This window comes from Xenopus laevis, chromosome 4S, assembly GCF_017654675.1.
Source record: "Xenopus laevis strain J_2021 chromosome 4S, Xenopus_laevis_v10.1, whole genome shotgun sequence".
Classification (NCBI taxonomy): domain Eukaryota; kingdom Metazoa; phylum Chordata; class Amphibia; order Anura; family Pipidae; genus Xenopus; species Xenopus laevis.
This window is the reverse complement of record NC_054378.1, coordinates 76,714,970-76,739,971: the sequence shown is the minus strand read 5'-3', so window position 1 is coordinate 76,739,971 and position 25,002 is coordinate 76,714,970. Positions and strand designations below refer to the sequence as shown.

The 25,002-nt window shown below is 37.5% G+C and overlaps 1 protein-coding gene across 10 annotated transcripts in view; it reads left to right on the top strand.

Moving 5' to 3' along the window:
- Nucleotides 1–25,002, top strand: part of tut4.S (terminal uridylyl transferase 4 S homeolog) — a 70,421-nt gene that overhangs the window by 14,918 nt on the left and 30,501 nt on the right. For 6 of the 10 annotated variants that reach the window (XR_005960971.1, XM_041561484.1, XM_041561483.1 and 3 more), the window contains exons 2-12: nucleotides 1,218–1,817; nucleotides 2,373–2,509; nucleotides 3,692–3,808; nucleotides 7,555–7,732; nucleotides 8,302–8,390; nucleotides 10,243–10,294; nucleotides 11,784–11,853; nucleotides 12,751–12,877; nucleotides 19,271–19,390; nucleotides 19,536–19,745; nucleotides 22,330–22,504. Coding sequence is in view for 9 of the 10 variants with exons in the window: in XM_041561484.1 (XP_041417418.1) it covers nucleotides 1,292–1,817; nucleotides 2,373–2,509; nucleotides 3,692–3,808; nucleotides 7,555–7,732; nucleotides 8,302–8,390; nucleotides 10,243–10,294; nucleotides 11,784–11,853; nucleotides 12,751–12,877; nucleotides 19,271–19,390; nucleotides 19,536–19,745; nucleotides 22,330–22,504 (1,801 nt within the window). In the remaining variant the exon portion in view is untranslated. Of the gene's footprint in view, nucleotides 1–1,217; nucleotides 1,818–2,372; nucleotides 2,510–3,691; nucleotides 3,809–4,058; nucleotides 4,194–7,554; nucleotides 7,733–8,301; nucleotides 8,391–10,242; nucleotides 10,295–11,783; nucleotides 11,854–12,750; nucleotides 12,878–19,270; nucleotides 19,391–19,535; nucleotides 19,746–22,329; nucleotides 22,505–25,002 lie in introns of those variants that run through there. The other 4 variants (XM_041561480.1, XM_041561482.1, XM_041561481.1 and 1 more) reach the window with 4 other exon arrangements.

Sequence of the window (25,002 nt, the reverse complement as noted above, 5' to 3'; positions counted from 1 at the left end):
CATTTACCAGTTCCATTAAAGGGGTTGTAGTATGATCTTGACTAGAGATTGATTTTACTAAATCCCCTTAGAATAAATATATTTTCTATATAAAGTGAAATTTTCTGCCATAATTACTGCACCTGTAAACCACTGTGGAGGGTTGTGCAGGCCACACTACCTGCAGATCCCTGCCTCCCTTAGTGGACTGGATGGTTTCAAAGTGCCCTTGAGGCCCTTCTAGAAACTGTTTCAAGGTTACCCTAAGACTGTGTAACATCTGAATGGGTGCATATCAGTTATCATGTATTGTTTATATATTTTTGCTTAGGAGACCTATCTCTAAGCACATACACAATTACTCCTTTATTTTTCCCATACCAGTTAATTGCACACTGAATGTACTCCTTATAACTCCCTTGTACTCCTTCACCCATACCTTTCCCATGAAGGTGGGTTTACCAGAGATTAAATAATGTCTGGTCAATACTTTGTTCATCCACGTAGCTCGTGTATGTTTATTATATAACTAATAAACTCCCTTGTACTCCTTCACCTCCCTTCCCATACTTTACCCATGAAGGTGGGTTTACCAGAGGTTATATAATGTCTGGTCAAACCTTTGTTCTGTCGTCTGTCTCTCTTGAGTACAGGATCCACGTTGCTCGTGTATGTTTATTATATAACTAATAAACTTGGTTAACCCTTTCACTTCAAGTGATCTCTGGTTTTTGGATTATTCCCCTACACCACTTATATCATAATTTTTATGTATTTTCTGAGCTAATGGCTTTATTACCATGGCAAATGTTTCTATATTTACCCCCTAAGACCCTTCTTATACTTCTAGTTTAAGGCAGTGCCCAGTTTCTACCCTGTTCTATATCAAATATTTTATTTTTGTGGATTTTTTAAACAATTTCAGTCACTAAATGTATAATTTTTAATAGCTGTTTTATTGAGAATTTTTTTTGTTGTGCATTCAGGTGTGGTGGGAGGAGAATAAGGTTCATCATATAAAACTTTCATGTATTACTCTGTGAATATTTGCACATGTGACTGGCTCAAAAGATGTTTAAAATATGGGCAGTTAATTTCACCATGAACTACTAGCCAGAAGTAAAGCAAATGAAGCATGCACCTGATTATAAATAGTCTATTTACCTTTTAAGTACACTGTAGGGTTGCTAGCAGAAATGTTCTGTCATTCATTGTAATTGTATTTTTTTATTTACCAGGCTCTTTATCTTGAGTGGGGATTTGTGTCAGATTGTGGTAAATAGTCCAATGGTGTGAAGGCAAGCCAGGAATTATGGAAGGTGTCTCTAAGCCTGTAAATCATGAGGCAAAAAAGTCACAGGCTCGTGCATTTCGAGGAGAGAACAAAGTTGTCAGAGTGGTGAGCAGTCAGAAGCACAAACACAGAGCTGAAAGTAAAGCAACCAGAGATTTAGGTGAAAACTCTCAAAGCAATGGCAAGAAAGGGAAGCAAGAAGAGCCATCTGGTAGAGTTTTGGGAGATTCAAAAACAAGTAAAGAAAACTCAAATAATTTCTCTTCTGGATCGACAGGCATTGGTCCAAATGTTTTCGAACCAAGTCACTCAAGAGCTAAGAAATCATCTCATTTGCCAGCTGGGATATTGAAACAACCACAAACTGTCAAGGCAGAAAAAATAGTTTCAAAGTCAAAGGAGGAGTATGAAAGCATTGAAAAACAGAGTCTTGTTCAACCCCAAGGGCCTACAGAAAACTGCCGGGAACCAAAGCAAGAAAATCAAGAATCAAAACAAGAATTGGGTGCTGAACAAAAGCCTTCCGCTACAGATGGTGCATTGAGTGAGTATACAGTGCATCAAATAAATGCAGTTGCTTAAGTAAAATAGTCATGTATGTTATATTTTTAATAGCTGTAAGTATTTCAGGTTATATACACTGGTAGGCGACAACCGATAAAAAAAAAAAAATCTTTCTTTTTCCTTTGGTTGTACTTAACAGAAAGTTTATGCTGACCCTCTATTCTAATGACTTGTAAACCAAAAAACTCGTTCCCGTAGAAGTATTGCTATTCTCATACGAGAAAATAAGATCAGTAATCTGTTATTGCATTGCTTATATAGGTTTACTTTCAACTAATTTACTTTTTGTACATTGTGCGTAATAATATGCAGTACAAGTTTAGGGTTTCCTCCCTAAACAGATTTATTACACCTATTAATTTATATTTATGTATGTTCAAGCTGCCCTTCTAATAACAGATTGTTCAGGCACCTCTCCAATAAAAACAAAAATCACTTTTCAATTCATAGACTGTCAGTGTCATGTCCCTTTAAGCTATCCACATTTGGCAATATTTTTGATAAACACAATAACAGCTAGAATATTTTCTCCTAGACACCAGCTCTCATTTAGAATCTGTTCATTTCGACACAGGAATGGCAACAGAAGAGTTAACTGTAGCAGACCAGGAACTTGGCCTGAAGCAGGCAGAAGAGAGGTTGGAGCGTGATTACATATATCGGCTAGAGAAGGTAACATTATTGCATGTGACGTGGATTAGCAATGGCCTCACTACCATCTATCGCATGAGGTGATCATGATCATGCCCCATGAAGGGCAACATCATATAGCACTTCACATACAAGTCAAAGCAAAGTGATTGGCAGTTCACGTGCAGTAGGACTTTGAGTGTTTTATATCTTCACCAAGTGAACAGGGGAACAAAATTCTTTGAATCAAGTTCCAATCGTTTGAGAATGGAAATTGGAAATGGCCTGTGGGGGTCTTTACTGATCTATCCAAAATTGCTCCATATAACACAGAATAAGAATTGAATAGTGCCTTCCCTGGACCCATGGTTTTCTCGTACAGGTATGGGATCAGTTATCCGGAAACCAGTTATCCAGAAAGCTTCGATTTACGGAAAGGCTGTCTCCCATAGACTCAATTAGAATCAGATAATCCAAAATAAGCATTTTGCATAACAGGTCCCATACCTGTAGTTTGTTTTTTTTTGTTTTTTTGAAAGTGCATACCTGTCAAGTACCAAGGTTATTATTTAGCTTAGGATCAGGAAATATACAGTTCTGTTAAGGGTAATGACACACAGGGAGATTTGTTGCTCACGTAAAAAAAAAAAAAAAAACACTACCACAGAAGACATATCTCCATAAAAATGTTTTTCCGATTACTAACCCTGTAATTGCCCTAAATAAATGATATTACTTGTGGCGATTTGGCTTATGGCCAAATAAGCCTCGCAGTGAGTCTGTTTGTAAACCAGGGACACATTTTCTACATTGTCAACCTGTTCTGGAAGTTTGACACTGTTGGGGGAGGCTTAGCCTCCCCAAGCCTTCATTATTATCCGCACCTGACTTTGACCTTTGGCTCGCCAGGACAACTGACTTGATGAAAATAGGCTTCATGGTTTCCTATAGTGCAAGTAGAAAGTGTGTCCCTGTAGGAGCCAATTGAAATTGTTTCTGGTCTCCTACAAGTGGCAGCTATCTTCAGGTCTGATAGAGGCATAGCTATTGTTATCTGTTTTTACTACTCTCCTACAGGCTATATATTGTGAGAACAAAAGTTTTTTCTAAATAGGTGGCAAAAAAGAGATCTTGGCCTTTTAGCACAATCAACTTAATGCAAGTTAATTGTCATTCTGATTCTGCAGGATTTTTACCAGCCCCCCACCCTTACACCTCTTTCAGAGATCTCCTGACTACTCCAACTGCCAGTATCTATGTAAACTCTGCACAGTACACATCGAGAACATCCAAGGAGCTCACAAGCATATTAAGGAGAAACGGCACAAAAAGAATATTCTGGTAAACTTTGTTCTTAATGTAGTGTTGTAACAGAGCATAAGTAGTTTTCTCTGCTGCTGGGTTGTGAAAGTTTTCAACTTCTTGTATATAAATTGCTAACCTTGTTAATGTTGACAACGCGGTATCTGTTTTGTGTTTGGGTTTTCAGCAGCAGCATATTTTTCTTTTGGAGTGTTATTATTGTCATTTCTCGTTGATGTCAGTAAAAACTGATCGACAATAGCATCTGTTATGTCAATCAAAAACCTAGGTTGTTGTCACCTCAGCTGGACAGCAAATGGGAAGTTTGCATAGGAGCCAGATAGCCAATTGAAAGTCTTAGTGTTCTGTGAGATTCCGGATGTATGAACCAGCATTTGCAGTGGCACAACTACAGGAGGAGGCAGTAAGGGAAAAAAATGAAATGTGCATGTTTTCAATTCTTACATTGTGATATTTTTTCAAGCCACATTTTCTGACTTAGTGGGTTAGTATGTGCCCCCATTGCACACTGTTTGCAAGTGATTTTAGTCCATTCTTCCTGGAATATGTACTCCAGGATGTTCAGTACAATCAGATGACAGTTATGCACTTCAATTTTCAAATAGTACCACAGATTCTAAAATGGCTTGACATGAGGTTTTTACTGTGCCAGATTTAGGACATTCACTTTGTGTTCTCTTTGTGGGACATTCACTAAGATTCGTAGTTGCGCCAGGCGTAACTTCGCCGCACTTCACAGCACTTCGTCAGGCGTAGTTTCGCCAGCGCTCCGCAAATTCACTAAAATCCGAAGTTGCGCTCAGGGGTAGCGTAAGGTTGCGATGTTGTGCTAGCATTGATTCGCTAAGCGAATCGAAGTTGCGCTACCGATGGTTAATTTGCATACGGCGCCAAATTCAAATTTCAATGGAGGAATATGTAGCAGCACTACAAATGCCTGGGAAACCTTCAAAACAGCAAATAAAATTTTTATTTTGCCCTACACATGTGCCCACTGTATAGTTAAGTTGCCATGAGTCAGGAAATGTAGGGGGGAAGGAGGGGATCCCCCAAAATTTTTTTTGATCTTTTTCAGCCTATCACCCATAATATAGAAAAAACGCCAGCATTTTTTGGGACTTAGAATTTTTTTTAACTTTTTTGAAGAAATCCCTATCTACTCTATTGCGCTTCGCCTGGTCTGAGGTGGCGAAGGAAGTCTAGCGTAAAAGGTAGTGTTCAGAACAATGCACGTGTTAGTGAATTTGCGTAGTTACGTCCATTGCGCAAATTCGCCAGGCGTAAGGGTGTGAAGTTACACTAGCGAAGTTACGCCAGCGTCCGTTAGTGAATTTGCGAAGTAACGAAAATTCCCAGCGCTAGTGAATTGACGCTAGCGTTAGGCGCTTTGGCACATAGTGAATTTGCCCCTTTGTGTTTTGGCATTGTTGTCAGTCTGAAAGATACCTTTCAGTTCTTTTTAACAAACTCAAACAGGTTCTCATCATATATTGATTTAAAGTGAATTTGGCCAATCTCTATCTTGGAGTCATTACACTATAAAACCATGTGTTTGCTACAACCGCTTCATGCATCTTGGTTAACGCCAGATGCGTTTCTTTTTGGTTTTGGCTTGTTTTATATTACCCTCTTCTGTGATATTTAGAGGTCTTAAAGGGGGCTGTAAAGGCAAAAAATTATACTCTATTTTCTGGGTCTCCACCTAAAAGGAAGCATGTTTGCAATATACTTCAATTACACAATCAGTACTGTTTTTTTAAATAATATTTATTTTTATTGAAATTTAATAGTAATGTTCCATTCAGCTTCACATAAAAGATAGTCCTACGAGGTGTATTTTTTTCATTAGGACTGCACATAGTCATAATGTTAATGCAATATCATATAGGTATTATCCTAACATTCCTAATTTGTTATTCATATGAATAGAATGTTAGTATCAATATTCCTTTTCAACTGCTATTATGGAAATGGATTCAGTGCCTGTCTATAGTCTGGTGTCCGAGGAGTGTGCGTCAGCTGAATTGGAACTGATTTAGGGGAAAAGAGGGGGAAGGATTCCAGGCCAGTACTTTTTTTATCAAATATATGTTTGTCTGCAGCTCAGTTCTTCTTTTGTCTTCAATCTCTCTAAAAGACATATTTTCATAGCCACAGGCTTTTTAGCTGGAGACCCTGGAAATAGGCTATAATTTTTTTATTTTACATTCCCTTTAATATGGTTGACCTATGTGTACAGTGGTCAAAGCATCATGATGTTGGTCTGCTTTTACCTGTAGTGATTGAGGATTTTGGAATAACAGATGGAAAGATGTGTGATGCAAAAACAGTAGAGTACTGCCCTGATCATCTGACTAACCTGAACAACCCGGAGAAATCTGTAACAATGGGTTAAAATAACTATGAAACAGTGTGTAAAGTCCATACATATTTAACCATTAATCTCTCACTCCTGCACAAGGTGGGGCTTGTGAGGGGGATAAGTGGGGATTTTGACTATGCAACAGAATTGTTTTCCTTTTTCATAAAAGAATGTCACATAAGATAGCTTAAGACTTTCAATGCTTTAAGTTAATTATATCTTGCATGAATGGAAAGCTATTCCCACTGTCTATACCTCTGTTAGCTTAATGGGGTTGTCCACCTTTGAGTTAAAGGAACAGTGACATCAAAAATGTTTTAAATTGTTTTAAAATAATAAAAATATAATGTAGTGTTGCCCTGCACTGATAAAACTGCTGCTTTTGCTTCAGAAACACTACTATTGTTTATATAAATAAGCTGCTGTGTAGCAATGGGGGCAGCCATTCAAAGGAGAAACGGCTAAGGTTACACAGCAGATAGCAGATAAGCTACGTAGAACATAATGTTATCTGTTATCCACTATTTAACCTGTGCCATATAGCCTTATTTTAATTTCCACCATTGCTACACAGCAGCTTGTTTATATGAACTATAGTAGTGTTTCTGAAGCAAACAGATCAGTTTTACAATGCAGGGCAACACTAAAGGATATTTTCATTACTTTAAAAAAATTTCATTTTTGATGTTAGTATTCCTTTAACTTTTAGTATGATGTAGAGAGTAATATTCTGAGACAATTTGCAATTGTTTTTCATTTTTTTTTTATTATTTGTGTTTTTTTAGTTATTTGGCTTTTTATTCAGCAGCTCTGCAGTTTGCAATCCAAGCAGTCTAATTGCTAGGGCCCACATTACCATAGCAACTATTCATTGATTTGAATAAGAAACTGGAATATGAATAGGAGAAAACCTGAATAGAAAGATGAGTAATAAAAAGTAGGGCATTTGTTTTTGGATGGGGTCAGTGACCCCCTGTTGAAAACTGGAAAGAATCAGAAAAAAACGACATAATTAAAACACTATAAAAAAATAAATAATGAAGACCAATTTAAATTTGCTTAGAACTGGCCATTCTATAACATATTAATAGTTAACTTAAAGGTGATCCACCCCTTTAAGTTAAGGAAAAGAACTGCTCTAATAGAACTACAATAATCATCCTGTTTTTTTGTTTTATATTATTTAAGATGGGCAAAGATAATTTTGTATTGGTATTTAGTGCATCATTCATGTGATACATTAAACTGGGTATTAGCAGATTTATGAAAAAATTAGTTTGTTTTTATTGTTTTTATATGGCTTTTCATGGCTTATTAGTAAATCTATATTTTTATATGTTGCATTTTTTAAAAAAAAGTGTTATTTGGTGTTTCTGTAATGCTTTGACTTTCTCCCAAACAGGAGAAACAGGAAGAGAATGAGCTGCGTGCTCTTCCACCACCAACTCCTGCCCAAATATCTGCTTTGGGACTGGCCCTGATGGATGCAGCAAAAGAAAATGGGGTTTCGCAGGAGGACTTCTTGTTACGGCAAGAAATCGTTAAATCCATGGAAACGATTATTCAAATTAAATTACCTGGTACTGCATTTGTATTGTTTATTCTGGTACTAGACTGTTTATGGGATTATTACCTGTATTAGAAGATGTTAAAAAAAAAAAAAAAAAGTGTAGAAAACGTACAAGAAAAGGTTAATAGGAAATACATATGTGACTTTTTGAGAGAACTTATTACAAACTTGCCTTTTAATTGTGACTTTTTACAATTCCTTTAGTGTTATTAAAATACTTTTAATTTATGCTCCCATCCCATATGTATGCTGTTGTGCTGGAGCAGGAGGCTGAAACTAGGGTTAGAACAGGCATGAGGGTGGTGTGCAATTTTATTAAAGTATACCTTTTCTTAACCTTTGCAGAAAATGTTGTTTCATAACCTGTAACTGCTTCATGTTTTCTTTGAAACATTGGTCCTCAATTCTGCATGAAGCACAGTTCTGCCTACCAGCAATATAGATGCAAAGAAGTATAATGTGGTCACATCACTATGTCCATTGCATGCTCACATTATAATTGGGTTTGAAGATTTGTAAAAGTTTTCAGGAATCTATTTTTTTTTATACTTCTGTAATTGTATTTATTTTTATTTGCAGAGTGCTCCCTCAAAATGTATGGATCTTCTTTAACTAGATTTGCATTTAAATCAAGCGACATTAATATAGATGTTAAGTTTCCCAGGAAGGTAGGTATATTTTTATAGTCCACATTTCATTTGTTTGTAAACCAAGAACTATTTACATGCCATGCTTGTTTACTTTTACATAAGGAAACAAAATCTGGGCTATAAGCATCCTTACACTTTTCTCGTAAATCAGTTCATTAGACATTTGGCATATATTTGCTGAGGGAATGTGTATCAAAAACTGCAAATATATACAGGTTACACAGGGTAATTAGCAGCTGCCACAGCTAACATACATCAGCCATTTACTGTATGCCCTCTACATATAAAAACATACACTTTGGTCAATACCACAACTTTACTGATCGGCTTATCACAGGAAAATGTCTGCTCTCACATTTCTTTGTGATTAAGGCGAATCACGGCAAGTAATTTAATTTACAAGGTTAGTAAACGGCAATGCATTTTCGGAGAGATTTGATGCCCACAGTATTGATTTTTTTAACATGGCCAACAAATCTTCCATGTGTCATTGCCCTGAGACCATGTGGCTTATTTATTATTATATTGTTGGGGGTGTATGTGGAGCTCAAAACCTCTGCATAACTGCACAAAGAGTGTTAGTCCTGTAGTTACTGGCTGTTTCTGCTACTGCAGCTACCAGATTCGTCTTGCTCCATGACATATTTCTCCACACAATGTTTCGGGGTTCCTTTCTCTAGTGAATGGGAGGCGAACCCCTGAAACGTTGTGTGGAGATCTAAATAAAACATTAAAAGGATTTAGCATAATTGTTGTTGTGATTGCCCTCTAAGTTTTCCTGATATATATACCCACTGATGTCAATAAAGCACAAATGAGAGCTCTTGAGAAAGGGCGAGGAACCCCCGAAACGTGTGGAGATCTCAATAATGCGTGAAAAGCATTTAGCACAATTGCTGTTGCAAGTGCCGTCTGATTTTTCCTGATATACATACCGATTTATGAAACTTTTGAGAAGCAGAGTTACCAGATTGAGCACCACGTTACATTTCACACAGAATTTTGGACTTTTATTACTACAAGGTTACCTCATGTAGTCAGTGGCAGTATTCCAAAACATGGAATTCAGTTCATTATTGCCACTATGCTTTTTTGCCCCTACATTTATAAGGGTAAAAGAAAGGAAAATAATAATATATAATAATTTATGGGTTAACTACTCTACTTACCACAAACCTTCAAATGTTTCTTAAATGCGTTGCCTGACTGGCTATTATTTTGTTTTGGGTGCATATGTCCACAGGCACAAAGGCATAGGCACAAAAATATGTGGCACAGGTATTGTTTTAAAGGGGTTGTTCACCTTCCAAACACTTTTTTCAGTTCAGTTGTTTTCTGATTGTTCCCCAGAAATAAAGACTTTTTTCAATTACTTTCCATTATTTTACTGTTTTTTCCAAAATCCAAGTTTAAAGTTAAATGTTCTTGTCTCTGGTGTTTGTCTGGCAGCTCAGTAATTCAGGTGCAGACTCTGAACAGTTACAATTTTGCAACATTTAGTTGATTCATTTCTCATCAGCATCTCTGGAGTATTAGCAAGTATTGTATCAATTCTAACAGCTGCCTGTAATGAAACCCAGAGATTTTGCTCAGCAGGGACAAAGCTAAGAAATGTATCAACTAAATGTATCAATTAAGAACAGTTTACAGGGCCCCCCTCCCAGAACTGCTTCAGAATGTGTAAAAGACACTTGACACTTCAATATTAAAATAACGGTCACACATAGAATATGGAAAGTCGTTCTTTCTGGTGATCTATTTGAAAACAACGAGTGGTTTGAAGGTGAACCACCCTTTTAAGTAATTGAATATATTTATAAATTTAATATATTCTGCTTTTGACCCTGTGGTTTTACTGTGATCTTTTCAGATGAACCAACCAGATGTATTAATTCAAGTACTTGACATTTTAAAAAACTGTGGTAAGTACTTTTTCGTCTGCACAATATTTTGTCCAGAAATTTTGTTAGTGAGAGGATTGCAATAATTATTAAGAAAATACAAAGCAAATGCAGATTAGTAGCTATTTTGAAATACAAAAGTAGATGAATGTGATTTGCTTTGAGGTGGAAGTGTGAAGTGATTGGCCAGATAAATGAATGCATCAGCAAATTGCTTTTTGAGGGATATGAAGGTGGCAGTAGTAAAAAAAACTTTTTGAAAAAGCTAAAAACTAGGTAATGTAAAGTAGAAACAAACCTTTCATTTTTTTAGGTTCCATAAGATTTTTTGTTGTACCGAAGTGTTTCCAGCTATCCTCGTGGAACACCTGTTTATCTGAACATTCTGTCCTCATTGAGAGGCTTTACTGAACCTTGTATCTATCAATAAAAACAGTATGGGGCAGATTTATCTTTATTTTCCAGTTTTATTCAGGGCCAAAACTGTCAAATCCAACTAGGGAATTGTTAAAATCCAATTTGAGTTTTTAAAAAAATTAGAATTCGAAATTCATCATACACTGGCCCTTTAAGAACTTGAATTCAACTATTCTCCACCTTAAACCTGCCGAATTGCTATTTTAGCCTATGGGGGATGTCCTGGGATCATTTTGGAGTTGTTTGCTGCCTTCCTGAAATTCAAGTTTCGAATCGAATTCAATTCAAGATTGCATGTCGATTCCATTCACCCGAGTTTCAAAAATTCAAATTTTTTAATAAATTGCAGTTGATCAAATTTCAATTTCATGGGCATTTTAAATAACTCCAATGAACTGGAAATTCGACCCTTCATAATTTTGCCCCTAAGTGCGTGTGTGTGTGTGTGAATTTCATCAGCCAAAGAATGGTGCATTGGCAGTTATGAATGATAGGAGCAAGGCTGTGTTTTCTGTTTACTCAACTTTGCTCTAGAAATGCAGTCAGTAGACCTTGCCACTTCAAGTCCAAAAAATACCACCAATATAAATTGCTGGTTTGTGGCAGCTTACAGCAGCCTGTAAGCAGCAGTTTCTAGATTGGTTAGTTCGGGTCTGATTTTAAAATTATATTGTAATTTTATGGAACCTAAAAAAACGAAAGGTTTGTTTCTACTTTGATCCTTCGCTTTACCTACTTTTTAGCTTTTCCAAAAAGTTTTTTACTGCTGCCACTTTCATATCCCTCAAAAAGCAATTCGCTGATGCATTAATTTATCTGGCCAATCACTTCATACTTCCACCTCAAAGCTAATCACATTCATCTACTTTTGTTTTCGCAAAATAGCTGAAATAGCTATTAATCTGCATTTGCTTTGTCGTTTCTTAATAATTATTGCAATCCTCTCACTAATAAACAATTATGCTGTTTTGTTGTTGCTTGAGCAAACTGATTTTATCTCATTCTATATAGAAATCGAGTTTATCTGTTGAACACTGGTATGAGTTTATCTTCATAGTTCAGTAATTAAAACAGTTTTATCTTTTATCTGTAGTTTGCTATACAGAGGTAGAGTCTGATTTCCATGCAAAGGTTCCTGTTGTGTTTTGCAAGGACAAAAAAAGGTATGGTAATCAATTTAGACCATTTTATTATATAGCTGCAGTCAAATGTTATTGGAATTGATTTTACCCATGCATCTTTTCAGAATCAGACATAACGAAGGCTAGGTTCACATGGTCATTTAGATACTCTAAATTTGTAGTTGTAGCTCCAGCTTATTCTGGATAGGAGGTAACTACTTTGGGTGAAACAAAGAACAAGATTTACAGTAGGCTGCTGACATGGTTAAAAAGTGAGTAGATAGTATATGCCTGTGCATTGGCTCACAATGATCCTAAACATACTGTATGTTTTCATTAGAATGAAGGTATACCTCTCTGACTTTGTGAGGAAATGTGTACTGAACATTGTATTTGCTTATGCCCCATTCTGAGCTTTGTATATGTTGTGGTAGATGTAAAGCTAAATGTGCCTCACTTCTCTCTTATCAGGACATCCCTTAATTTTACACCTAGCCTTTGTATGTATGACCTCCTTTAGTAATGCTTTTGCTTTAACTGCAACTGCATAACTGTTTAATACATGCGTTCTAGTTCAAAAGTTTGTATAACATCTAGGTGAATCAAGGAAAGGAAAAAAAATAAAATAAAATCTGATGCAGTCTCCAGTTTGTCTCACAATGGCAAAAGAATCCTTTGACAGAATTTCCATCAATATTATTGTGCCCCTTAGTTTGGGAACTGCTGCAATACATAGTGATAATAAATCCAGAATAAGGCTTCCCTTGATTGCTTCTAGTGCTTCTGTGTCCAAAGCAGATGGAAAATAATTAGTGGTTATGTGTGGCCAGTGCTTTATTTAAATATGATAATATTAAGTTGCTTATTAATGTAGAGGGTGCTAAAAAAAATCTCTGTGCGATACATAATACAGATATATGACCGATTGATACTTTTTAGTGGGTTGACCTGTAAAGTGAGTGCTGGAAATGACACAGCGTGCCTTACCACTGAATTCCTAGAAGCTATAGGCAAACTGGAGCCTGTTCTCATCCCACTTGTTTTGGCATTTCGCTACTGGGCCAGGGTAAGTAACTCCATACTCTGACCTGCCTACACCTTTAATCGTCACTGTTAAAGGGATACTGTCATGGGAAAAACTGTTTTTATCAAAACGCATCAGTTAATGGTGCTGCTGCAGAATTCTGCACTGAATCCATTTCTCAAAAGAACAAACATATTTTTTATATTTAATTTTGAAATCTGACATGGGGATAGACATATTGTTAGTTTCCTAGCTGCCCCGGTCATGTGACTTGTGCTCCGATAAACTTAAGACACTCTTTACTGCTGTACTGCAAATTCGAGTTATATCACCCCCTTCCTCCCCCCCCCAGTGGCCTAACAACAGAACAGTTGAAAGGTAAACAGATAGCAGATCCCTAACACAAGATAACAGCTCCATGGTAGATCGAAGAACAACACTCAATAGTAAAATCCAGGTCCCATTGCGACACGTTCCATTTAGTAGGAGAAACAAGCCTACCTTAAACAGTTCACTCCTAAAGCTGGCTCTTTCTGAAAGCTCATGACTAGGCAAAATGACCTCAGATGACTGCCTACACACCAATATTACAACTAATAAAATATATACTTTTTGGTTCAGGAATTAAATTTTATATTGTATAGTGAATTATTAGTGTAAACAGTGTAATTTAGAAATAAAAACTACACCATAAAAATCATGACAGAATCCCTTTAAGGCTAAGCAACTTGAAAAAATCATTAGAATTGTTTTGTCATCAACAATTATTCATGCTAGTTTATTAAAGTACAAACTATTGCCATTTTTACAAAGAATAAATGTATATATAGTTGGCATAAACTGTAAAAATTATACCTCTACCTCAATGTTTTTAAATGAGTGACACTCAACCATGGAACTTCAAATTGGGGGGCAAGCAACAAGCGTGATAACTCTGCTTATAAACCATAAATATTTCTGCAATCATTTTTTCACAGTAGTCTAATAAGGGTGTCTTTGGAGAATTCATCTTAAATCAAACAGCTTTTTGAAAAAAAATAATATATATTTATATATATATATATATATATACACACACACACACACAACTTAAAAAATGAAAAAGTTATTTATTGAAAATAAACAGATATATACTTTTCAATAAATAACTTTTTCACGTTTTAAGTCGTGTTAGTTTGGACATTGCCGTTCAATCATTCTACATTTTATGACTGCACCCAGGCACTTTTTTTATATAACGTGAGTGCCGGCTAACTTTGATGCTATATATATATATATATATATATATATATATATATATATATATATATATATATATATATATATATATATATATATATATATATAAGGTATAAAGTGATGGCACTCGCAGGATTTGTATCTCAAAAAAACAAATCAGGGTAAAAAGAAAAAGTTTATTATTATTATTTTCTTTTTCCCCTCATTTGTTTTTTTTTGGAGATACAAATCCTGCTAGTGCCATCACTTTATACCTTCTATGAACTTTGCATGCATGAGCACCCAGGTTTCGACTATTGTCAGGGTGTGCGGGCCATACACGCTGCTCTATATATCATGTAAAATTAAATAAACAAATAAACCCAATAGGCTGGTTCTGCTTCCAATGCGGATTCATTATATCTTAGTTTGGATCAAGTACAAGCTACTGTTTTATTATTACAGAAGAAAAGGGAATCGTTTATAAATATTTGGATTATTTGATTATAATGTAGTATATGGGAGACAGCCTTTCCGTAATTCAAAGCTTTCTGGATAACGGATCCCATATGTGTGTGTGTGTGTGTGTGTGTGTGTGTATATATATATATATATATATATATATATATATATATATCTGGAAACAGGCGAGCACACACAGGTCTTAATTGAAAAATAAAAGGTGTTTATTAAACAAAAAACTGACGTTTCGGCTAGCACTCTAGCCTTTCTCAAAGTACAAATGCACACTAAAAACCAACCTTTTAAACCCCCAGTGGCGGGAAGGGAGGGAAAGTGATGTCATAGGTCAGGAATGTTAAGTGGATAAACAGTATGCAACAAAAGGGGCGTGGGAGTAAGGTGAAGTGAAACCATCAAAGAAAAAAGGGGAGGTTAATAATATATACATATCAAGGCAAGCAGTAATTGCAGAAAAAGTACATGTTAACATTAATATATACAGAGATTAATAAAAGCTCCAACGCTGACTTGACACAAATAGTGAAATTTAGACAATATCGGTAGTTCGTTACTCAAAGTCAATGCAACATAAAAATATATGAGTTCATAATAGAGATACAAGTCCCTTGACAAAGTAGATGTATAAAGCGATACAAAGTTGTATCTACGCTTGAGGGAAAGAAACATTGTGTGATGTCTGTTAGTTAACGCATTGATTGCCAGGTGGGTCATCATGGAGGGAAATGTCAAGTAGTGACAGATGTAATGGCGGTTCCACAGCGGTTACCTGTATTTGTCGACTGGTCCGGCCGTAAAAGTGCTGGAACGTGGTGTACCTTGTTGTGGGCCGTGAGATCCATCAGATCAGAGGCAGGAGATCGGTAGCGTGATGCGCCTTAGAGTGCGCAGCGGTGTGGAGCATCCAGTGGTGCTGCGGCTGTTTGAGAGCTACCGTGGATATCAGTCGGGGAAACAGCAGAGAGGTTTCGCTTGTATTCAAGGCGTGGAGTCCGCGGGAATGGTCATTATGGAGATGAAGTAAGGGTTGTGGTATCAGCAATAGATCTGGTGTAGTTCAGGCTGCCTGTAAACTCAATGTGAAGGTGAGCGTCGCTAGGGCCTGGAAGGATAGCAACGAGATCAAACGTGGCTCTTCTTTGAGAGATCTGCTGGTCAAGACTGACCCCACACCCTGCTATGACACCTCCAAGACTTCGACCTGGCTGTCAACCCCCAGAGCCGGGTGCTACCGCTGCTCTGACTGCACCACCTGCAGACAACTGATCACAGGCTCCTCGTTCACCCATCCACATTCTGGCAATCACGTTGTGATCCAACATCGGGTCACTTGCACCACCAAGTTTGTCATCTACATCATCAAATGTCCATGCGGACTTTTATATGTGGGCAAGACTATCACCACCTTTCGAGACCGCATGGCCAATCACCGCTCCTCCATACGGACAGCATTACAAAAGGGCTCAGGAGACACCCCGGTCTCTCAACATTTTGTCTCCAATAGACATACCTTAGCGTCCCTTAGGAGCATGATTATTGACCATGTCCCGCCCCTGGCACGAGGGGGCGACCGAGAACGGCGGTTACTACAACTTGAGCTCAAATGGATACACCGTCTGGATACCTTGAACCCCAAAGGACTTAATGAGATGATCTCATATGCTCCATTTTTCTGAACAGTCATAATAATCTTAACCATGCATTTCTGTTGATAGTTTCAATATGTTTACCTGATACACACAACTATATGCTACATCGATTGCTGCCAGACATGATTAACTGCGACCCCACTGGTTTTTCCTTTACCATGCGTTAGTTTCCCTCTACCCTGTGTTAGTTTCCCCTGTTTGTTACCCACCCCCTGTCTTTCCAATACCCCCCATGCTCTGGCTTCTGGCACATATGAGGCATTCCTTGTGGTCTCTTAGACCCTATTTGCAGCTAGGTGGATGTACCCCCAATGATACACTTCCAGTCGTGCATATTACTCGGGAGGGTCACGTGTCTGAATGCCCCTGCGATCTCAAGGTGGATGACCGGACCCCTTGCCCAGTGCACTTCAGGTTACAGATGCTGGTTCTCTTTGAACATGTCCCCCAGGACCTACCATATTTAAACCTGGCTCTTTCACCATAACCTTTATTAAAAATAATGGTCTAGCCAAATTTAGGTTGAGCCATCTACTTTAACAGCATCACTTGGCATTACCGTTGGCTTGCTTTCTAGCCACTCGGACAGACTCCGCCTCAGCTCAGGAGCACGTATCATCAGCTCAGGAGCACGTACCATCGCCTCGCCACTTTCTGCCACTGCCGATACGTACCCATACCCACCCTTCCTTATGTTCCTTCCTTATGTGTACCTCCCCTCGCAATTATCATGAGCCTGCAGCACGATACACATTCATCTCCCTTTTATTCACAGCAGACTATTCCCCATTCAGTTCCGTACCTAATACCTGTAGATCGCTAGTTGTGATCCTGTTATCTATTACTTTGTGATTATTTTTCTCCTGTTAGAAATAAGTGAACTTTGAACTTTGATCCTTGAACTTGATCTCGTTGCTATCCTTCCAGGCCCTAGCGACGCTCACCTTCACATTGAGTTTACAGCCAGCCTGAACTACACCAGATCTATTGCTAATACCACACCCCTTACTTCATCTCCATAATGACCATTCCCGCGGACTCCACGCCTTGAATACAAGCGAAACCTCTCTGCTGTTTCCCCGACTGATATCCACGGTAGCTCTCAAACAGCCGCAGCACCACTGGATGTTCCACACCGCTGCGCACTCTAAGGCGCATCACGCTACCGATCTCCTGCCTCTGATCTGATGGATCTCACGGCCCACAACAAGGTACACCACGTTCCAGCACTTTTACGGCCGGACCAGTCGACAAATACAGGTAACCGCTGTGGAACCGCCATTACATCTGTCACTACTTGACATTTCCCTCCATGATGACCCACCTGGCGATCAATGCGTTAACTAACAGACATCACACAATGTTTCTTTCCCTCAAGCGTAGATACAACTTTGTATCGCTTTATACATCTACTTTGTCAAGGGACTTGTATCTCTATTATGAACTCATATATTTTTATGTTGCATTGACTTTGAGTAACGAACTACCGATATTGTCTAAATTTCACTATTTGTGTCAAGTCAGCGTTGGAGCTTTTATTAATCTCTGTATATATTAATGTTAACATGTACTTTTTCTGCAATTACTGCTTGCCTTGATATGTATATATTATTAACCTCCCCTTTTTTCTTTGATGGTTTCACTTCACCTTACTCCCACGCCCCTTTTGTTGCATACTGTTTATCCACTTAACATTCCTGACCTATGACATCACTTTCCCTCCCTTCCCGCCACTGGGGGTTTAAAAGGTTGGTTTTTAGTGTGCATTTGTACTTTGAGAAAGGCTAGAGTGCTAGCCGAAACGTCAGTTTTTTGTTTAATAAACACCTTTTGTTTTTCAATTAAGACCTGTGTGTGCTCGCCTGTTTCCAGATATACATTACTATTTTGCTGTTAGCACCCAGGCAACAAGACTTTTTAAACGAGCTGTGCTGGCTTTTTTTGCTCTTTATATATATATATATATATATATATATATATATATATATATAATGTCAGACAGTGCCTGCACTCAGTCATAGACGAAGCCAGAGGTGCGATACATAATACAGATATAATTCAAAGCTTTCTGGATAACGGATCCCATACGTGTGTGTGTGTGTGTATATATATATATATATATATATATATATATATATATATATATATATATATATATATATATATATATATATATATATATATATAATGTCAGACAGTGCCTGCACTCAGTAATAGACGAAGCCAGAGGTGCGATACATAATACAGATATAATTCAAAGCTTTCTGGATAACGGATCCCATACGTGTGTGTGTGTGTATATATATATATATATATATATATATATATATATAATGTCAGACAGTGCCTGCACTCAGTCATAGACGAAGCCAGAGGTGCACGACCAAGTTTGTAGTAATATTGAAAAGAAGATCAGCACACTGTATTATTTAGGTGAAAACAAGTGTTGGTTTATTCACACATCTCATCCGACGTTTCGGTCCCACATGAGGACCTTTCTCAAGGATATATATACAATTTTTTTTTTTTTTATGAGAGAGGGAATCCAGATTTGTATTCGTGAGAATAGGACCAAGTAAGATCAGCACCCTTTCACTGACATATACAAATAATACCACATTGGAAGTAATGCCACATATAGGTGTGTTGTACAGTACATTTTGTAGCAATAAACACAATCATATATAACTACAATTAGTGTGGTAGTTTTGTTTTTGCTAATATTGATCAATGATGGGAAATATTATGGTTGAATGCTATGTATAATTGTAATTTTTCAATCAAACTATGCAATTCAGTTACCTTGCAGTCACAGAGTGACAATAATAGTGGTAGTGTTCAGGTAACTTGTTGGGCATCTTCCTAGCCAACAATCTAACATAAAAAAATGTAGTATTTTGCCACCAAAAGGGGTTAATGATAGCTTATCATCAAGTAAAAGATTACCTTTATTTTTATAGACAATTAAGACAAAAAATACAAATTGTTTGCTTAAACACTATGACAAATGACATTTCTGCTGTATAATGCTAATTTTACATATTTTAGAAAATAAAAGCTCTAACCTGTCTTTGTCTTTCTTTTTTAGCTTTGTCACATAGACTGCCAAGCAGAAGGTGGACTCCCATCTTATTGTTTTGCCTTAATGGTGGTGTTTTACCTGCAGAAAAGACAGCCACCAATCCTACCAGCATATATTGGCCCTTGGGTAAGCATCAATTCAGCATTTTACAGCAGCATCACCTTCCCTTTCCTTTATCTCTTAAACTACCAAAGAAATATATGATATACTGGAGATACACATATGGATTCAGATTTAAAACATTTGCAACATTGCTTCCATCTACTTGCAGATAGATGGTTTTGAGTCAAAGAAGATGGATGAATACAATCTTAAAAGTGTTTCTGAGGAATGCTACCTTGATTGGGAATACAGACCATCTTGCAACAACGAGAACAAAGGCTTATTAGCCACAGGCGGGAGAGGTAGAAATGAGCAGAACTTAAGAAAGACAACTGTGTCTGAATTGCAGAGTAAGAAGAACAAGGAAAGGCAAGGAAGAGTGAGTAGGTTACATTGTATAAAAGATAAACCGATCTTTCAGGCAATGCATCAGATATCGTTGCATATGATATGAGTTCAAGGAAAGTAATATGTTTTGCATTGCATAACTATATTCTATGCACAAGTGTAGGTTACTTTTCATACAGATTTTAAATTCTAATGGCAGCTGTTAAAAGGTTTCATACAAGATAAATAACTTTCTCTACCTAAGTTTAATTATCAGGGATTTTATATTTGTAATAAAATATTATTTATACTCTCTGATAAAATATGGCTTTAAACAGCTTATAAATACACAATAGCCGTTTTTTTCCTTACAGTGTAGGAGAATACATTGCTCTGCTTACTAGAAATGCCCCTCACCCCAGTACTAGTAATAGTAACATAGACCCAGGGTGAATGCAAACTGTTTGCCCTGTGTCCCTAACAACCCAGCTCCTGCTTCCCTCTTTTGTTGCTCCAGTGGTGGGTGGTCTTGTGCCGATATCACTGCACTTTTCGCAATAAGTAGAACTTGAAATTTAACAAATAGGAGGTATAACTTTTTTATGCTTGGCCTATTTGTACTATTTTGTGCTGTGAATTATGACCTTGAATCATTTTTGATTTCTAATTTTAAATGCTTAATTTCATATATACATTTTAGGTTAAATACCTGAATAAACTAAATACCTATATAAACTTTAAAATATAAAATACAGGTATGGGACCTGTTATCCGGAATGCTTGGGCCTTTATGGCTTTCCGGATAATGAATTTCTGTAATTTAGATCTTCATACCTTAAGTCTACTGGAAAATCATGTAAACATTAAATAAACCCAATAGGCTGATTTTCCTTCCATAAGGATTAATTATATCCTATATAAGGATTAATTATATCTTAGTTTAAAACAAGTACAAGGTACTGTTTTATTATTACAGAGAAAAAAAGCTAATTATTTTTAAGACTTTGGATTATTTAATTATAATGGAGTCTATGTACTTTCTATAATTCAGAGCTTTCTGGATAACGGGGTTCTAGATAATAAATCCCATACCTGTATATAAAATGTAGGTTTACTGTAGCTTTAAGATATTTTACAAAACATGAGATGCTTGACTTTTTACCTTTGGAGAAGGTATGTCTGTCTGTCTGTATGTGCGTTCGTAAACATATTGTACAGTAGTGGGAGAAAGAACAATATTATTTTTGCAAGGGTTCTTGATTTGTTTCTTGTAAATTACTCAACAGGAAGTCTTGCTGTTCAGCCTGTTGGCCGCTGGTAGACAGTATCTCCCCTTTAACTCAAGGCCACAAAAACTTTTGTAGTATGGTGAGGTGAGAAGTGTCCTATTCACTTCTCACGTATATACTTGAACAAATCTAGTTCAATAAAACCAGCATGTCTATCCGAAGGTCTTCCACAACCACTAGAGACGCAGGGAAAGTAGAGAACTTTAAAGAGACCCTGTGACCTCCAAGCTATCCAGTTCAGACAAATTAATATATAAGGAAGTATTCACATCAGCTTAAAACGTAACTTTTAATCAAAATGGGTTAAAAACACACACACAACCACAAAGACCATGCCTAATCTGACTCCATTAGCAGTGTATGGAAGTCCGGGACCATGTCCCTAAAAACACCCTTAAAAACAGGCATGCGATGGCACGGTGGACAAAAAAGTGTTGTCAGCGTTTGAATCACAGCCTGACACCCACAGTGTTAAAGTATAAGTCCAGCTCTAATGGCTTTTCCCAGAACCTCCCTTCCAATCATTCCCCAGTGACAATTTCCTGCCTAACTACGTAGGGAACAAGTGGGAGCTAGTCGCCCACCGTCCACCTATGCCACCAGCCCGACGCGTTTCGCCGTATGTCACGGCTTCCTCAGGGGCATATCCGAAGGTCTCTCATAAATAAAACCCTTAAAGGAGAAGTAAAGCTTGACTAAAGAAGTAGGCTAGAAATGTTGTACATTATGTTTTGAGCTTCTATAACAGCCCAAGGCACCCACAACCCTTTTGCATTATTGACTCCAAATATGCCCCAGTAGCTCCCCATCTTCTTTTCTGCTGATTCACTGCACATGCTCTGTGCTGCTGTCACTTACCAAGCTTAAGGGCCGACTCACAATATTCAGTACACATTGAATAGAAATGTCACAATATAAGGCTGATTAGTAATTAATACAGATAATTACTACATGGCAGCACAGAAACCAGGGCAACTAGCATGAGGATTTAGTAATCGACCCTGTAGCATCAGCTTATATTACAGGCAAACCTAATTTTCTGTTTAATAATTTGTGACAGCCCCTAAGCTCAGCTTTTCAACAGCTGCTCAGAGCCCACTGAGCATGTGAGTATTGCAGACACTTTCCAACATAGTGACCCCCTGTGACAAGTTTGAAGTCCTGTATCATTGCTGGTATTGAGAAGCTGAAACTTTAGGTTGGTGCAATAAGTTCAGTATATAAAATATGGCATTTTTGGCCAAATTAATTTTAGGGTTTAGTTCTCCTTTAATGGGATAAAGTGTGATGTGTTGGGCAGCTCTGTCAGTTCCTAGAAGTCAGGGGTTTTATGTTTGTGTCCAACAGAGCTCTTTGGTATTTGACAACCCTCCCAAGGAATCACTGGGGCATCTGTGGCTGGAGCTTTTGAAGTTTTACACACTGGAATTTGCAATGGAAGAACATGTGATCAGTGTGCGGATGCAAGGCCTACTAACCAGGGACAACAAGAACTGGCCGAGAAGGAGGATAGCAATTGAAGGCAAGGTTTTTGCATACATTTGTTAAATAGTTAGTGCTACCTTAACTTTTGTTGACTTTGGTGTCTTTATTCAAATTTGAACCTCCTCTTTTGAAAGGGACAGTAACACTAAAATTTTTTTTAGAACATAAGCTGCTTTAATAATAGATACACATACCCGACCTTACGTTTTTAAACTGATTCACACCATAAATACAGGTTAAAAAACTTCTGCTGAATAATGTACAGCCTACATAACTTTGCATGCCCATTCTCAGCCCTGAACTGGAAGTCATCACATGGCAGATTTATAGTGGAGTAGATTCAAAATCACCATCTAAACCAGCAATCAATTAAACATCCCTATCCCAAAATTAGGGATGCAACGAATCCAGGATTCGGTTCGGGATAGGCCTTTTCCAGCAGGATTCGGCCAAATCCTTCTGCCTGGCCAAACCTAATCGGAGGGAAATCGTGTGACTTTTTGTCACACAAAAAGGAAGTACAAAATGTTTTCCCCTTCCAACCCCTAATTTCCATATGCAAATTAGGATTTGGTTCGGTATTCGGCCGAATCTTTCATGAAGGATTCAGGGGTTCGGCCGAATTCAAAATAGTGGATTCGGTGCATCCCTACCCAAAATTCAAACTAATATTGTCAGGCGAGAAAGAAACACATGTACTTTGCTGATAATGCTTTAGACACCTGAATTTGAATCTGCTTAACCATAAATCTGTTTATAGTTCAAGACAGAGAACAAGTATGCAAAGTTTGCACAATGTCTGATCACTCTATTCAGATGTATTTATGGGTGACACAGTTGAAATAGTTAAAGGAGAAGTAAAGCCTAATTAATGAAATAGGCTAAAAGTATTGTACATTATGTTTTGGGCTTCTATACCAGTCCAAGGGAACCATAGTTATTTAGCAGAGAAAATCTATACCTCCAAAGATGCCCCAGTAGCTCCCCATCTTCTTTTCTGCTGATTTACTGCTGATCACTTACTGAGATTTGGGAGCAACTCACAATATACTGTTTATATAGAACAGAAATGTCACAATATAAGACTGATTAGTACTTAATACAGATAATTACTACATGTCAAGTCAGAAACCAGTGCAATTAGCATCATAATTTAATACTCAGCCTTGTAGCATCAGCTTATATTATAGACAAACTTTTATATTTGTGACAACCCCTAAGCTTAGCTTCTCAACAGCTGGCAAGATGGTGACCCCCTGTGACAAGTTTATAGATAATTTTTGCTATTGAGCAGCTGAAACTTTAGGCTGGTGCTATTGAGAAGCTGAAACTTAAGGCTTGTGCAATTCAGTGCTGTTCTCTTGGTTTCCACTGATTGGTTACTAGGCAGTACCCATTCAGTGACTTGGGGGGCACATGGGTCCAGGGGCGATCCTGCCCAATTTGCCACAGAGGCAGCCTTAGTTTTTTGTTTCTCAGAACTGCTGCACATCTGTGTTACATGGAGTCGACCAACTTCTGGCACCTGTTACATTCCACAATTATTCTGCATATAATTTTGTCTCACGCGTTCTTTATTGGATTTGGGCTGGCCACTCCATAATGTAAATCTTGTTTGTCTGGAACCAAGATATTGCTTATTTACTGGTGTGTTTGGGGTCATTGTCTTGTTGAAACGCACATTTAAAGGGCATTTCCTCTTCAGCATAAGGCAACATGACCTACATTTTGATGCATTGAAACTGATCCATGATCCCTGGTATGCTATAAATAGGCCCAACACCACAGTATGAGAAACATCCCCATATCATAATACTTGCACCATCACGTGTCACTGTCTTCACAGTGTACTGTGATTGAATTCAGTGTTTGGGGGTCGTCTGACAAACTGTCTGCAGCCCCTAGACCCAAAACAAAACTTGCTTTTATCAGTCCACAAAATGTTGCGCCATTTCTCTTTAGGCCAGTTAATGGAGAAGGAAAGTCAATTTACATTGGGGGTGCCAATGGGATGCACCCCAAGTAATTATATTTACTTACCTGACACCCCAAGCGGTGCTCCTATTAGCAGAAATCTGCACCAGCCCAGGGTTCTTCCAGTAAGCACTAACTAACTATTTTAAAAAAATATATATTTTGCACAGCCTATCTATTAACCCAATTTTTATTTTTACAGTGAACTATTCCTGTAAAAGTGCCAGGAAGTTTCTTGGTGTGCCTTTTATTCTAGTTAATTGGATTCCTGTGGATAATGGAGATTGTGGCTCATATGGCACATAACTGTTTATTTTCATCAGCACATTAATTTTAGGGTCTTTAAGGCTCCAGATGGCAGGAACTTATAATTGCTAAGGGTTGTCATGTCTGCAGCACAACAGCCAACACAATTATTTTAATTTTATTTTAGTCTTCAAGCTTTCTGTGCTTGCTTACACATATGAGAACAATGCCATACTTTTCCTTTGGGTATTAATCATTTATAGATCTTATTCAGTCTTCCTGTAGTGTATTTTCTAGCAACCACAAATACCATGT